This window comes from Hypomesus nipponensis, chromosome 5, assembly GCF_054491055.1.
Source record: "Hypomesus nipponensis isolate SF chromosome 5, ASM5449105v1, whole genome shotgun sequence".
NCBI lineage: Eukaryota > Metazoa > Chordata > Actinopteri > Osmeriformes > Osmeridae > Hypomesus > Hypomesus nipponensis.
This window is the reverse complement of record NC_140365.1, coordinates 3,380,001-3,395,870: the sequence shown is the minus strand read 5'-3', so window position 1 is coordinate 3,395,870 and position 15,870 is coordinate 3,380,001. Positions and strand designations below refer to the sequence as shown.

General features: G+C 48.1%; 3 protein-coding genes and 1 long non-coding RNA gene across 4 annotated transcripts in view; 2 read left to right on the top strand and 2 right to left on the bottom strand.

The window, feature by feature from the left end:
- Positions 1 to 1,137: 1,137 nt before the first annotated feature.
- pcolcea (procollagen C-endopeptidase enhancer a) lies at positions 1,138 to 5,679 on the top strand. The gene is made up of 9 exons (XM_084698186.1): positions 1,138 to 1,294; positions 2,555 to 2,663; positions 2,879 to 3,137; positions 3,353 to 3,477; positions 3,728 to 3,864; positions 4,187 to 4,536; positions 4,625 to 4,702; positions 4,969 to 5,139; positions 5,304 to 5,679. The coding sequence occupies exons 1-9, from the start codon at positions 1,194 to 1,196 to the stop codon at positions 5,432 to 5,434; spliced, it is 1,461 nt and encodes a 486-aa protein (XP_084554312.1). The 5' UTR covers positions 1,138 to 1,193; the 3' UTR covers positions 5,435 to 5,679.
- Positions 5,680 to 6,238: 559 nt separating this feature from the next.
- LOC146287817 (transmembrane protein 88-like) lies at positions 6,239 to 12,702 on the bottom strand. The gene is made up of 5 exons (XM_084698187.1): positions 12,211 to 12,702; positions 10,696 to 11,109; positions 9,192 to 10,610; positions 7,561 to 7,670; positions 6,239 to 7,261 (listed from the first exon to the last, which is right to left on the bottom strand). Exons 2-3 carry the CDS (start codon positions 11,089 to 11,091, stop codon positions 10,323 to 10,325), a joined length of 684 nt encoding a protein of 227 aa, XP_084554313.1. The 5' UTR covers positions 11,092 to 11,109; positions 12,211 to 12,702; the 3' UTR covers positions 6,239 to 7,261; positions 7,561 to 7,670; positions 9,192 to 10,322.
- On the top strand, positions 6,976 to 8,129 carry LOC146287818 (uncharacterized). The gene is made up of 3 exons (XR_014755167.1): positions 6,976 to 7,047; positions 7,219 to 7,284; positions 7,552 to 8,129. It is a non-coding gene; the product is annotated as an uncharacterized LOC146287818 (long non-coding RNA).
- Positions 12,703 to 14,750: 2,048 nt separating the features above from the next.
- LOC146287816 (uncharacterized) overlaps positions 14,751 to 15,870 on the bottom strand; it is a gene marked incomplete at its 5' end in the record, with an annotated part of 9,493 nt that continues 8,373 nt past the window's right edge. Inside the window, one exon of the mRNA XM_084698726.1 lies at positions 14,751 to 15,870. This exon is cut by the window's right edge and continues 634 nt beyond it.

Genomic DNA, 15,870 nt, shown 5'->3' with positions numbered 1-15,870 from the left:
CCCAGACAGTGTGTGTTCCCCCCAGACAGTGTGTGTTCCCCAGACAGTGTGTGTTCCCCAGGCAGTGTGTGTTCCCCAGACAGTGTGTGTTCCCCAGGCAGTGTGTGTTCCCCCCAGACAGTGTGTGTTCCCCAGACAGTGTGTGTTCCCCCCAGGCAGTGTGTGTTCCCCCCAGACAGTGTGTGTTCCCCAGACAGTGTGTGTTCCCCAGACAGTGTGTGTTCCCCCCAGGCAGTGTGTGTTCCCCCCAGGCAGTGTGTGTTCCCCAGGCAGTGTGTGTTCCCCAGACAGTGTGTGTTCCCCAGACAGTGTGTGTTCCCCCCAGACAGTGTGTGTTCCCCAGACAGTGTGTGTTCCCCCCAGGCAGTGTGTGTTCCCCAGACAGTGTGTGTTCCCCAGGCAGTGTGTGTTCCCCCCAGGCAGTGTGTGTTCCCCAGGCAGTGTGTGTTCCCCAGGCAGTGTGTGTTCCCCCCAGGCAGTGTGTGTTCCCCAGACAGTGTGTGTTCCCCCCAGACAGTGTGTGTTCCCCAGGCAGTGTGTGTTCCCCCCAGACAGTGTGTGTTCCCCCCAGGCAGTGTGTGTTCCCCCCAGACAGTGTGTGTTCCCCAGGCAGTGTGTGTTCCCCAGGCAGTGTGTGTTCCCCAGGGAGTGTGTGTTCCCCAGGCAGTGTGTGTTCCCCCCAGACAGTGTGTGTTCCCCAGGCAGTGTGTGTTCCCCCCAGACAGTGTGTGTTCCCCAGACAGTGTGTGTTCCCCAGACAGTGTGTGTTCCCCAGGCAGTGTGTGTTCCCCCCAGGCAGTGTGTGTTCCCCAGACAGTGTGTGTTCCCCAGGCAGTGTGTGTTGCCCCTGTGTGATGCCAGACCCCCACGTCTCTCCTGGCTCCTCTTTCCTGTAGTTCCCCTCTGCTGTACTGGGGCCTGTGTTCACGTTGACAGCATCTGGTAGCAATTAAACCCTCCCCTCCCCCTCGCCTCACGTCATCTCAGCCAGCTCGATTCTCAAACTCTTTCGGCACTTTCAGCATCCCTCTCTCTTTTTAGACTTTTCCCTCGCTCCCTTCCCCTTTTCTCGCAGATCCCTTCGTTCCTCTCTCTCTCCTTCTCTCCGCCCCTCCAGATGCTCCCTCCCCCTTATCCTTCACCTCTCCTCCGTACTCTCGTCTCTCTCTCCTGTCTCTGTCGCTGCGTGTGTCATGATGAGGAGTGCGCTCGCTGTCTGTGCTCTCTCCCTGCTCCTGTCTCTGTCTCTGGGCTGGGCTCAGGCTCAGGGCCCAGCAGGAACCAACTACACCAGGTAAGATGCCCGAGGCTCTGGGCTTGCTCTCATGGATCTGGGCTTGCTGTGTTTCTCATGAATCGCGTCTGTGCTGAGAGGTGTGGCAACCGTGTGGATGTCTCTGATTGGATGGCTGCGGAGCGTGTGCGTAGGAAACATCCAGAAAGATGCGTCTTCATCCGCTACTTTTGTCAGGATTGTGTATCCCTTGCATTTTTATTCAAATGTACATTATATCTTGGAAATAGTTTACGGTGGTGCAAAGTGCACTCTGTGTTTGGAAGACGTTTCCTGTATTTGTGTTTTGAAATTCTTTCCTGTTCTTTCCTGTTCTTTCCTGTTCTTTCCTGGGTAGCCCACCGTGGTGAATCTCCCCCCCAGATGTTTGGACCCTGTCTGTCTGGCTGTCTAACCAGGTTGATCAGGGCTTAGTGCAAGGGATATTGGCTCTCCTATCTGTCTCTGCTGTGCTGATTGGCTATCTGGAAGCCTATCCTTTGTCTCTGCTGGGGTTCTTGGCTCTCATAGGCTGGTTTCTGTCTCTGCTGTGCTGATTGGCTATCTGGTAGCCTGGCCTCTGTCTCTGCTGGGGACCTCCTATTTTGTGTGATTCTGGGAAGTGCTTCAACTAATCTGAGAAATATTTGCGTATGTCTGAGCTAGCCTCAATGGATTTGGCTTCAGTCCTGGAAAACATACAGGATCCAACTGCCAACCCCCCCCCCCCCCCCCTCCACAATGATAATTGACTCTTTTGTTTTGCTTTGTAGAAGTTCACGAGGGTTTACAAGCAGTTTATTGAACTCTGATGTCTGTCTTGGATGTGATTTTTCCAGGCCCTCATTTTGTTTACATTTGTCTCTCACAGACGGATCCGCGGGGGGTGGGGGTGGGGGTGGGGGGGAGAGATGGGTTAGGAGGGGGGAAGGTATTGGAAAAGGGAAAAGTTTTAGGAAGCTCGAGTCAAGGAAAACAACTTCTACTGACTGTTCTGTCTCCATCCTGTCTGCAACCCCCCTCACCCTCTCCTCATTCCCCTGAAACTGACACCAGCCCAGAGAAGGTAAAACAGCAGGCAGTTGTGAGGATTTACACACCACCTCTTAAGGAAGTGAGCAATAGCTGTATTGATGTGTGTGTGTGTGTGTGCCTGTGTGGTAACTCACACCTGTACGCCTGTCTTGCGTGCTGAAAAAGCGCGTAGTTCTTCCTGTAAACGGTTGTTGACGTGTCGTCTGTGTGTCTCCATGGTGACCCTGCTCCCCTGGCCCATGTCAGGCCTGTGTTCCACTGTGGAGGTGACCTGGTGGCTGATTCTGGCTTCCTGGGCAGTGAGGCCTTCCCCAACCACTACAAACCCAACAGCAAATGCGTCTGGCGCATCACGGTGAGTTACTGACCTTCCTTCGTACCCCCCCACCCCCCTGTGCGCCTTCTATCCTCTCACTTCAGTACCCTCCAACCCATCCTCAATACCTCCCGCACTCCTATTCTCCCCCCTTAGTGCCCCCCAACCCCCTCATCCTCCCCAACAACAAAAAAACATGCTCTTCCTCTCTCTCGCAGTCTTCACGCTCTCCTTTTCTACCCCCTGAACTCCAGGTCCCAGAAGGCAACGTGGTCATGCTCTCCTTCCGCATTTTCGACCTGGAAGCCGACCCGCTCTGTCGCTATGACTACCTGGACGTGTACAACGGGCATTCCAACATGGTGCAGAAGCTGGGGCGCTTCTGCGGAACCTTCCGCCCGGGCTCCCTGATCTCCACCACCAACACCATGATGCTGGAGATGGGCTCTGACGAGGGCACTGGGGGGCGGGGCTTTCTCACCTACTTTAACGGGGTCCGACCTCACGTGGACGGTAAAAAAAGAAAAGCGTCCGTTAAAACGTATGCGTTAAGATGACAGGTTTTTGAAGCATGTGGAAAGCCGGGTATCGCGTTTGTGTGTGGGAGTATTTATGTCTGTGTGTGTGTGTGTGTGTGTGAATGAGTGTATCTTCATGCATGCGTGTGTGTTACCTGTGCACGTGTGTGACTGTGAGGGAATCTCCTGGCTGAACTCGTGTGCTTTCAGAGGACCAGTACTGTGGAGGTAAAATGACCAAGTCCCAGGGCGAGATCAAAACCCCCAACTGGCCCGACAAGAACTACCCTGCAGGCATCAGCTGCTCCTGGCTCATCACGGTGGAACCCGACAGGGTTCGTCATTTCCCATGATCCTCTGCTCCTAGCGTTAGCAACACTGACTTTGTCGTAGGGTGTACCCACATCTGACATCCGGGTGTTGAGTCTGCCAGATGTATAACCTTGTGGGTTTGATAGTAATTCCTCATGTCTCGTTTTCAACGTAATTCATGGTTCATTCATTTATTCTTGATGGGTTAGGTGATTGTAATGTGTATTTCTCTGTGTGTGTATACATATATGTGTGTGCGTGTGTGCGTGATAGGTCATTGAGGTGAAGTTTGGAAAGTTTGACTTGGAGGCTGACTCCTACTGTCGTTTCGACTACGTGGCGTTCTTCAACGGCGGGGAGAAGGACGATTCTAGGCGTATAGGGAAGTTCTGCGGAGACGTCCCTCCTGCGTACGTATAGGCTCCGCCCTGACCCCACCCCTGACCCCGTGTAAACCCTTCTCATGTCTGACATCCGTTAGCCAACTGTTAAACCTTCCACGTCAACAAACGCTATGCGTGGGAGCATGTACACCTTACATCATGACGTTGGTTTGAACATTAGTGGGGACAACTGTTGTTATCTGTGGATATGCTAGCACTACCCTCTGCTCTGATGCCAGTCACGGGTGGGGATATCTCAGTGGTTTGCAGACATAGGTATCGACCCTACTGCTCGCCCTCCAAACCCCCACCCGTGACTCCACCCTGGTCTCTGTCTCCGCCCCCGCAGAACCATCGTCACCAACGGCAACGTGCTCCTGGTGCAGTTCGCCTCAGACCTGAGCGTGACGTCGGACGGCTTCATGGCGACCTACAGCAGCGTCGCCCGCGGCGCCCACGTCCCCACGATGGACCGCGGCACGGGGCCCCGCGTGGACTCCGCTCCCTTCAGACCCGCTGAGAAACCCCGACGCCCGGCCCTCACCACCACCACCACCCTGCCGCCCACCACCACCACCCCATACGTGGCCCCCAAACCCCAGCCTGAGAAGCCCAAGCCTGAAGCAGTCAGGCCCCTGGGGCCAGACACCCCTGGGGGCAGGAGGGTCGTGGTGAAGAGGCCAAACGGCAGGAGGACAGGTGAGAGGGGCTGAGGAACAGATGCGGTCACAGCAGTGTGTGTGTGTGTGTGTGACGTGTGTGTGACATCTTTCCTCGGTTCCCCCAGGCCCCCTGAATCCAATGTGTGCCAAGGCCTGTAAGAGAGATGGAACCATCAAGATCAGCTTCTGCTCCAGTGAATTTGGTGAGTTCCACTCACTGGCTGAGCGGTTAGGGAATCGGGCTATTAATCAGAAGATTGCTGGTTCGATTCCCAGCTGTGCCAAATGACATTGTGTCTTTGAGCAAGGCACTTCACCCTACTTGCCTCGGGGGGGGGGGGGGGATGTCCCTGTACTTACTGTAAGTCGCTTTGGATAAGAGTAAATGTATTCACAGTTCAAGCTTAACCCTCCTCCCCACTCTCTCTCATAATTTTCAAAAAAAACAATTTCTCTCTCTCTCTGCCAGTGATCACAGGGAAGGTGATGGCCATCACTCCGAGCCCTCAGGGCGGTTTCACCATCAGTGTGTCCATCATCAGAACCTACAAGGCAGGCAGGCTGACCATCACCCAGGCAGGAGAAGCCATGTCGGTCAAACTGGCATCAACGTGCAAGCAGTGTCCTCTACTGCGTAGAGGTACTGAAATACACTGTTACACAAGACACACACACACATAAGACACAGAGACACACACAAACAAAGACAAATATGCAAACACATACAAACGCACAAAAAAAACAACACAGGAGCCCATATGAATACACTCTTACAAAACGTGCATGAATGTGCTTCCTCCTCAGGTCTGAACTACATTATCATGGGTCAGGTGGACGAGGATGGTCGCGGCACCTTAAACCCTGGAGCCTTCACCGCTCCATACAAAGATCAACATCACAAACTACTGAACAACATCAACAACCAACCATGCTAACCCGACGCTCAAACACACTGTTCGCCAGTCCGAGACCAGAAAGAATACTGGCTTATAATTGCCATGACAACCAAGGCCACGTTTCCCCCCCTAAAAGGATGTTACCTTACAGGAATCACATGGCAGTTTAAATCACAATATCGGCACAATATATGGTATTATTTTTGTATGTTTTATACTCATGCAAATGTCAGGCCTAGTGTTTGTAATTTATGTTAAATGAAATAAACTATAAGACACTGAAATATATTTCTTATCACCTATTCGGCTTAGTCAGTATGACTGTGAGTGCTTTCCTGCTTGAGGCAGTAGGGACAGATTTCTGCATCCAACAGCGTCATCGTGTGGTCACATATATTACTGTTTCTGAAATGCTTCTGCTTCGTCATGCAATGGAAGGCTCTCAGAATGTAATCTCGCGAGTTTTGGATGACTTGAGGCTCAAGAGTCAAGAACACCCATGTCGAAAAAGAAAATATAAGAAAACAGGTGTTGTTCACGTTACAGGTGTTGTTCACGTTACAGGTGTTGTTCACGTTACACATTCTATGTATTATCAAGCAGGAAAAATGACATGAAAGTAATGACGGTAAATACATACTTTGTTACTATGGCTGTTGCCTATAACTCCTCCAATTCATCTCGAACATTAATAACTTTCATAATTCTGGGGTAGATGTTGCAGGTTGACTTAGTCAAATGAGATTTTATAGCTTCATGCGTGAAGTCACACACGGTTAACCTTTCTCCAGTGTTGACAGTCTCATAAAAGCCTGTTTGGTTACCGACGTCCACGTGACTGAATGACAAATAACATGGTTTGGGTACGTACTTTTAATTTGTGATCAACAGCATTTCTTGTCTCCAACATTTTCAATATATTTGCTACAGTGTTTTTTTTTTTTTCATTCATTTGACAAAATTAGTCATGTAAGGTTTTTCACTTAATTATTATTTCATTGAAATAGTAAATATCCAACTGATACACTGATTGTCATTTTCATCCTTGTATGCAATATTAATTGAAATAGATTGTTGTGCAAATATTACAGAGGATTGGGCAGGACAATATGTATATTAGAACCATTGTTTTTAGACACTGCACTGTGCACTGGCCACACCATGTATCCTCTGGACAACATATTACAGACGACTAAAAAACTGGTGTTAGACACACTACTCTTATACACACACACACACACACACAGGGGCAGAGGCACACACAACCGCAAACAATATAAATAAATAAAGTAAAGAATGACCCGAATAACAGAGAAGCATTTACAATGCACTTCATGGCGTAAACAAAGCTTCAATCTTACTACTACTAGTATTGTACCACCTCAGAGAAAACAGAAGTGTTTATCTGTCATCTGTCAGTGATGCTCCTCACACACACACACACACACACACACACACACACACACACACACACACACACACACACACACACACACACACACACACACACACACACACACACACAGTTCATCCATTAGGACAGGGGCATCTAACCAGGCTTCATTCTCCATCCTCTCTCAGTGTGTGGTCCACGAGCACCAGCCACTACATCCCTGGTTGACTCGGTGCTAACCCCCCGTCCGGCTGGCTAGGTGAGAGAGAGGATGGTTGATGGAGGTTGTGTGGGGGCTTGGACGGTGAAGCTGGGGCGCTAGTATGTCGAGTCTATAACGTTGCCCTCCAGCTGGTGTCTGTAGGCAACCCTGGCCTTGTGTGAGAAATAACACCCTCCCCCTCCTCCTCCCGCTGCGTCGGCGGACCAGGACATGGCAGGAGAGAAGTGCGGTTCCCCCTCGCTGGACGGCACTGCGGGGACCAGAGGACACAGGGTGAGACCACCAGAACACACACCAGGGAATTAGACCATCTCTTTCACTACAAATCGTTCACATTAGACCTGTTATTCATTTGGCAGACACTTTTTTGTTGTCCAAATAAATGACATACAGGTTGTGCATTTAGAAAGCACAGCCAAAAAATTCATAATTCTAACAGTAGTCGTCCTTCTCGTATGGATTCAAACATAGTATTTGATAGGCTGTATGGAAGACATCTTTTGATAGGCTGTATGGAAGGCATCTGATGATAGGCTGTAGTGCTCTTACCCGCCTTAGGAGGGCAGTGTCTCCCCTTGCCACGGCCTTTACAACGCCTGTACCATGGAAAACACTGAAGGACCTTCACGCCCATGGGACCTGTAGATATAGGCGCCAGTCTGAAAAAAAGAATCAACAAGTTTTAATCAAGCTGAATCTAGTGTTTAGATAATGTGCTGTTCTCAAAAGAGTTGACTTATTTGGAATACGCAGGAACGTTTTGATAATTCTGTCTTTTCCCAAAGTCACAATATCTCGTGGATGTCTGGTTGTGACCAGACATGGGCATTGTCAAGAAAAAAAACTGAAATGTGCTTTTATATTACACAGAGGATACGTTCTAAATGTTACATTTTTATAGAGACCTCATTCGTTCTAGTTTAGAAGCTTCCTCAAATAAAGCTTTGGAATGTTACGTATTTCGATTCTGACCCAAATCTGTCTCTGTCTGGCCTTGTGCCTAGGACATCGGTCCTAACACTCGCATCACAGTCATCTGTCACCCACTTAAACTGCATGGCCGTGCATGGAATCCTCTTCACTTTAATGTGCTGATTAGATAACTATGTGTGGATTATACCGGGTCACAAATCCTGTAGAGTCAGGCTGCCAGATCAAAAGTCAGTTTGTTTCATGAATGTTTGGGTTCTGCAGAGCTTTGGTTTGGGGTTTTTCTCGATGGGGTTAAAAGTTGAGCCCCAAAACAACGTCATTTAAAGCACTAAGGGGCCGGTCACAACATTTATCCTAATTACCTTACCTCACAACTCTCTTAATTCAGGACCTTTTAATTGGTCTTGCTGGCAAAGGGCCACAAAGTAGTGTACTACCTACAGAACACTGACGCACTCTACCATCACAGTGCTGGATTATGGCCCGGAACAGATCAGGATATTGGCAGGATACAGTATTCATAGAATGCCATGGCTGGTTAAACACAATAGTTACACCTCCAGGGTCTTCCAGGTTGAACCCAGAGTGCACGCTCAGCTGTATAGCTACATACACTGACCTTGTGATTATATAGGGTGTACCTTCTGAGTAAAGTCTCTTACATAAAGTGTGTAGGGATAATCTGCTGTTGCTAGAAATCCAAACTACAGCAACATTAACTCGGGATTGAAAGAGCAAGGAGCAAGGGTTTAAGTAAAAATAACATTGAAACTTGGAATTGTTTTTGTGAATTATTAATTTCCTGCCATCTTTGTTTGTTTATCAATAAAGCGTGTTTGACACAGTTATGCAAAGAGTCATTGCTGTTGGTTCAGTGTTAAAACAGGTTTGGCAGAAAACATTCTGAAAACGTGATGTTTTACGCTTTATGCTTTAATCAACAGTTTGCCTGCCGTTGCATCCAGGCTGGATCCAGGCTGGATGCAACGGCATCTACATGCAATGTATTCATTTAGCAAATGTATTGATGAAAGCACAGACGGGTTGGACCCTGGACTCATTCACAAACCCAACACCTTGAAAAACTAAGCCCTCCTCAACAGACCCCTGTGACATTTCACATAAAAGTACAAATACACTAGGCTTGTGTATAGTATCGTATTTATTACTTCACATAATAATCCTACAGAAATACAAAACCAAAGCACTTGAACCACCTATCTGATAATGTGTTGAATACCACTCACCTGTAAGAGTCTGAGATCCAAAAAATGGCAAAACTATGGTCAAATGGTTGAGTAGGTATATAAGTCAACGTGTGAAGCCCGATCAATGTCTTGCAGAAACCGTTTATGTCAGAGTGTGACACGATGCTATCGCAAGTCTTCGCTCCTTGACAGATGATGCTCTAACTGCGCCCTGTCTTCCTGTTGAGTCCGACTGGCAACGGGAATTTTCCACTGCCTACCCCGTATCTTAAAATAGCTAATCCCTCAGCGCATGGCCAAGACAAAACATGCCCCACCTCTCCACGGATTTATTGTGTTGTTGAACATGGCACAATAATGAATGACATTGTTTCTGACTCTCACTCTTATGACTACCAGTTCTTTCTTCTTTTTTTTCTAAGAGTCTGAGCCAATACTTTTTTCGAAGTCAGTTTGAAAGGTTGACTAACCAGTAGACTAGTATAGGCTTTCCTTTTAAATTAGGCATAAACTGTTGTTTTACTGATTTTACTGATGGCCAAACGAACAACCATCAAGGTAAGCCTAAGCCAATAAAGCACACAAGGTTTGAAGCCAGTTGATAACCACTTTTTTTTTGGTTTTGTTTTTTTTGTGGCAGGCATCAGCACTAACACGCTGGGACACGCTGCAGTGACAAGTACGGGATGTTCATTAATTAAGTCACAAAGAGTATAGAAGCACAAAGAGTATAAGTTCTTTGTAAGTCATTATGTTTTTGCTATGGGACGTCATCATGGAGATAGTAACCTTAGAAACCTACAGCGACATTATGGTCGCGGTCATATTATGATAGCGATTGCTAAACAAGGTTGATCCCAGACCTCATACAGTGTATGTTCGAGGGCTTAATTAACTTTGTTGACTACGACTTTTAGCAGTACATTGGTAGCAATTTATTAAACATTTAAGTACAAAAGAGAATGATAAAAAAACACTAAAATAGCCAAGACTTACAGTGTATGTTACAGAGATGTTTAGTCATGTAGCAGAGGATTTGTAATGGCAGCAACCATAGACATTTCCTTTCTAGGCACATCCTCAGTTACCTGTCACTTTTAACCACCCTTTAACTTTTCAACCAACCAACCAAAAACATTCCAAACACCCCATTCCTCCCTTCTCACAATCTCACACCCACACGCTGCCTTTTCCCTCCACCTCTGTCGCCCCCTGCTGGCCACAGCAACTCCCTGCGCCCAGGCCTCGGTGGTGCGAGGCGGGCAGGTTCTTGTAGACGGCGCGGCTGTAGGGGATGAAGCAGAGGCCCAGCTGGAGGTGACGGGCCAGGCGGCAGTAGGCGGCCAGGGCCAGGACCAGGAGAGGGGTGAGGAGGAGGAAGCCCACCACCAGCAGGGCCACACAGCCTCCGTCCTCCAGGAGGTCAGAGCAGTACAGAGACGTACCGTGGGGGCGCACCTGGAGGAGGGGAGGGAGGGTCAGCAGGGTCAGCAGGGATGGGACTACACATACACACACACACACACACACACGACAGCCTCACCGTGGAGTGACACAGGAAGCCAAACACGATCATGACGAGCGCCGGAGTGAGGATGGCGCCGAACACAACGCCGGCCAATACAGCGTTGATCACGGCCACGACCAGGTTCTGTGCCGTCACCAGCACCGAGCAGGCCCAGCAGTCCAGGGAGGCTCGAAGCTCCAGGGGGGCATCGCCCCCCCCCGCCGGGCTGCCCCCCCCCGCCGGGCTGCCCCCCAGCAGGTAGGGAGGAGGCGCGGCTCCCCCTGCGCCCCCTCCAGGGGACCCAGGGATCACTGAGCTGAGGGAGCTGCTGTTCTGGAGGTGGGGGGTCAGCGAGGCGTCGGGATCCCCAGGGTCGGTGTGAGGCTGCTGGGTGACGCTCTTCTCCAGGGTTCCGTTCCGCAGGAGGCTCATTCTCTCTCCCGGTGGTTCCTGGTCATATCAGATCACGTTCTGTTTTATATACAGTATGTATATATATAAAGGTTTTTGGCTTGTTTTGTTGTGAGTTGTGAGTCGCTACAGAAGGCTTCCCAGTTGCCCATAGATCAACTCTGAGACCCAAGCGATAGACAATCCCTGTAACTCTCACAGGAGATACAATCTATGGAAAACCTTTGAAGAAGAAATGAGTCAGTGAGGGATTTTCTCCTTCTGTGTGGGTTGGTAACTATAGTAACAAAGTCTCTTCAACATGTCTGCTAAATAAATACGTTGTTATTACCATGATGCCCCAGTAATTGATTCCAGTGTGAACCCAGTGACAGTTGAAGTCATTTGCAGTTCACCACTACCAATCAGAAGATCTTTGTGACTTGCTGCAGCCTTTGCGTCAGATTACTATCAACCCCAATATTAGCTTTGGCAAGCTCGCTTTTCACAAGCTCGCTTTTTTTAAGCAAAGGAATTTTTTCTTTAGTGTTACGAGGCCAAGTTTCCCTAAAGTGCCACAGTGAGAGGTGCGGAAAGTAAACAAAGATAGCCAGCCAACCCTGGGCAGGAGGAAATGGACTCCTCTCCACCCCAACCTCCAGGAGAACCACAGGCTCAGAACAATGGCTCGGGAACCGACGGCCTTCCCCTTCCCCAAAACCGCCTCCAACAAGCTCCTGTGGGTCTGTAACGGGCTGCTGTCTCTAACCCCTGATCAGATGCTGTCTCAGGGTTCGGACGTCCGTCCAGAGGCTGGGCACAGAGGTGTAGGATGACTGACCCCTGCTACTCTCAACAGAGGCACAGTTGGGCCGAGATATTGGGAGAACTTTTCAGAATCTTTGACGGTGTGCTGTAGATATCCAATACCATTCTCTTGAGTCACGGTGGTGCCGTGACGTGATAAATAATTGTAAAGACGCACAGCATCTCTTACCTGACCCACAACTGTACTGTACAATGTCATTAGCATGCTCTGCCCTGCTAGTTCTGCTTCATAAACACATCGATACGTTACTGTCTGGGAACATGATGCATGTTTACTAATCCTCCGTCACCGCTGAACATCATCCAAAATCCCAACGACTTCATTGTACTCACTGCGATGTCCTTGTGTTGAGATCCGCGTCCTGTGAGAAGAGAAAGTATAGTCTCCACGTCCCAAACGCTACGAGTGTGTGTATGTGTGTGTCTGTGTGGACCAGAAAACCACTTAGGCTTCCTCTGGTTGTGACTAAGCTTAGTGTGACTCTCCAGAGCCAGGGTCAGAGGAAGAACATGAAGGCTGGAGGTCCAGATCCCGATGCTGATGCAGCAGAAGCGCCGTTTCCTGACGTGGTACCGGTCGCTCGAGCAGACAGAGACCCACGTATCTACGAGGACCTGGGAGAACACAACTGCTGTCAGCCGCCCTGACTCTCTGCTGTGAAGGGGGAAACAGCCCAGTTCAGAACCAACGTTACCCTTCCTCTTCCCTCCTTCCTTCCTATCGCGGCCTGATCTCTCGCTCTTCCTTTCCTGTCGAGCTGTTTCCTTGCTCTTTGCTCCAGCCTCTGTGTGTGTGTGTGTGTGTGTCCTGTCTCGCTGGGCTGCGGTGGTACTGGAGGGTTTGGGGAGGCAGCTGGGCTGTGTTAGGGGGCTGGGGCTGGTATTTGGGAAGGGAGGGGGTGTCGGGGGTGGAGATCGGGGGGTGGGGGTGCACTGGAGGGATTACTCTGATAACCCTGGGACCCAGTGAGGAGTGAGGGGGGTGGGGGGGTCACGGTAGAGAGGAGGGAGTGTTTATTTGGATAGATTAGAGTAGTCGGGGGTTGTTATCCAAACCCGAGCAGCAACTTGAGAACTGCTAGCCACTTGGCTGGTGGTTTCGGGGGAATTGTTATTGAATGAATTCCTTCAGGATTATTGCTGAAAACGAGCTGGATAATGAAGGGAGTAATACAACAGAGAAACCAAACAGATGACCGTAACTTCACAAATGTTTACGGAAATATTTCCTACGCTAGCTATTTGTTAGACATGGCTGTTTTCAAAGCCATTTGGGTGTGAGGAAATGGAGATGGTCGGTATGTGAATATACCATGTAATGTGTTCTGCAGACATGCAATACATTGTTGGGTTGAGCGTTACATAACACTAATGATGCTCACGACCATTAGACGCTTATCTGCACTGTACATGTAGTTAGTTTTAATGCACTTTTGATGTTGGGGAGTGAGCTTAGAGATAAGACTGCGTCTCCTTGCAGTGGGATATAAATGACAGATGTGTTTCTAAACTCTGGAACAGACGCAGCTCTGTGAAAGGTGGGCGGGGTGTCTGAGTCACACGAGACACGGTTGTTTCACAGTTGTTTTAGGGTCACGACCAGAAAGGGGCACTGGCACTCGCCCTCTTGATGAAAAGCAGAACACCAGACAGAGAAAACAGGGAGTGATGGGGGGGGGGGGGGGAGAAGTGAAGGATGTGGTGAAAGAGAGAGAGAGAGACAGGGACAGAGAGACAGAGAGAGACAGAGAGAGAGAGACAGAGAGACAGAGAGACAGAGAGAGAGAGTCAGAGAAATACAGAGAGAGACAGAGAGAGAGAGACAGGGAGAGAGAGAGACAGGGAGAGAGACAGAGAAAAATACAGAGAGAGACAGAGAGAGAGAGACAGGGAGAGAGAGAGACAGGGAGAGAGAGACAGGGAGAGAGAGACAGGGAGACAGAGAGAGGATGGCGGGCCTGATAAGAAGCCATAGGGGGGTTCCAGTTCAAAGCGTTAGCATTTCTAAATTGATGTTTTCTCTCTTCTACTCTTTTCCTCCTTCTCCACTGCAGTCTTGTGTTTGTTTGTTTGTTTGCTTGGAGAGCAGAGATGTCTGCGGAGAGAAGGAGGTGAAAAAGAGAGAGAGAGTGACGACACAGGCCTGGGCTCGGAGTGAAGGAATGTAGTTTTGAAGGAACGCGACAGAGACGTAAGCCACACTGACGTTGGCATTTGTTCCTGCTCTCCTACTCAGGTCACTGTGGACAGCAAGAGAGTGTGCGTCTGTGTGCGTCTGTGTGCGTCTGTGTGCGTCTGTGTGTGTGTTGAGGGGACCTGGGGTATGCTAACTTAGGAGGAAGGCCAGCTTTCCTGTCCTTGGAGCCAGGATATCCCCTGTTCCATCTGCAGGACTGGGATGAAGTGTCACTGCTTCCTCTTAGAAGAAGAGTCTCAGGATTCCCATGACCGCTGACCTCTCGACCTCTGACCCTCTGTCTGAAGAGACAACAGGACACGAGGCGTCTCATCCCGGTCGGGAGAGAGGGAGGAAGACTGATCATGCGAAAACAAACACTGTGAAACCAATTGAATGCATGTTTGTATGTGACCAAAGCCTTTGTAGTGGGTTTATCTGAAAGGAGGAAAGAGTAGGAAATGGGGATTTAAGTGACTAGGGATGAACATTAGCATGGCATAAAAAAATGATGGATTACAATGTCCTGTTTTCCTTAGATATGTATCAGCTAAGATGTAAACAACATGAAAAATCTTATCAATAATATCAGTGCTATTGTTGGGGCACTGTTGCAAGAATACTGGGATTGTTGTTTTTCACTGTAACAGGATGTAGATAATTCCACAAAAAGCAGTAGGAAATGGACAATAGACAGTTCTCAAAGAATTTATCAAAACATTTTATTTTTCTCGATCAATAATATTCACGATAATGTCACAGAAAAATCACAGAGTGTTTAAGACAGGCCTGGCTCAGGTTCTATGTCAGTTATTTTTTGAAACAGTGCAGCAGAACTAAAACAGTCTGGAAGAAAAGGAGGAACACTACATCCTTCAAATCATAGTTATAAGGACAGGACACCAAACAAACCATGAACCTTAACCCCACTACAACATCCTTCAAAGATTATTTTTTTTCATTTTTCTTTTCAGAAGTGGCTAAAGCTACAGCTACTGCTAAAAGTTCAGCATCAAAGAACAAATGCAGATTTTTTTTTAAATGAATTCCGTACAATGCAAAAAAAGTTGAAAAAGTTCATTGTGTTTAATCTGTTAAAGTACAAAGTCTTCATTTCATTAATTCACCGGTGGGTGTACTGACTGTACTAAGCACCAACCTGTCGGTTTTATTTATATTTGTTTACTTATCTCATACATCCTTTATACACAGTTAGATGAGAGGGGGGTGAGGCGAGGGGGGGGTCGAAGCACCATGAACATTAGACCACCCCCTCATAGAACTTCCCCCATCAACACATCAGGACAATAGGAAACTCTAAAAATATCTGGCCCCTTAACAAGGGGAGTACCATCAATATGCAATAAATATATTTAAGAAAACAAACATATACAGTATAAATAAACTCACGATTTACAATTAATTATCTCTATAATCCGGAAAGGAATGAGAACACGACAAATAAAGAGGTATAAAAAACGGGTGGATGTTCCCGTTGTCATGACAAAAATGTGAACGTTTTTTTTAATTATTTTTTAGCTAGGGTGTATCATAACACATCTCTCACTACCAAAGATGATTCATAATTATGCAAAAAACCTAATTCACAATATGCACACTAGGCTTCTAACTAAGAATGCAACCAGATTAGTCCTCTAGCAAACCCGTATTTCAGAGAAATTGAAAACATTTCTTTAAATCAATATTCCTAATGCGTTAGAAAACATTTGTATGTTGGATTTTCTTTCATCTAAATACAGTTCACAAGGCCAATATGGTGTACTTCTAGGCTGGTAATACATTTTGAAGTATCTATG

Bases quoted from the DNA above. Each gene is read 5' to 3' on its own strand.
- pcolcea (XM_084698186.1), top strand. From the start codon at position 1,194: ATGATGAGGAGTGCGCTCGCTGTCTGTGCTCTCTCCCTGCTCCTGTCT. The intron at 1,295-2,554 runs GTAAGATGCCCG...GGCCCATGTCAG, and splicing joins GCAGGAACCAACTACACCAG to GCCTGTGTTCCACTGTGGAG. The intron at 5,140-5,303 runs GTACTGAAATAC...CTTCCTCCTCAG, and splicing joins GTGTCCTCTACTGCGTAGAG to GTCTGAACTACATTATCATG.
- LOC146287817 (XM_084698187.1), bottom strand. From the start codon at position 11,091: ATGAGCCTCCTGCGGAACGGAACCCTGGAGAAGAGCGTCACCCAGCAG. The intron at 10,611-10,695 runs GTGAGGCTGTCG...CCCCTCCTCCAG, and splicing joins GCTTCCTGTGTCACTCCACG to GTGCGCCCCCACGGTACGTC.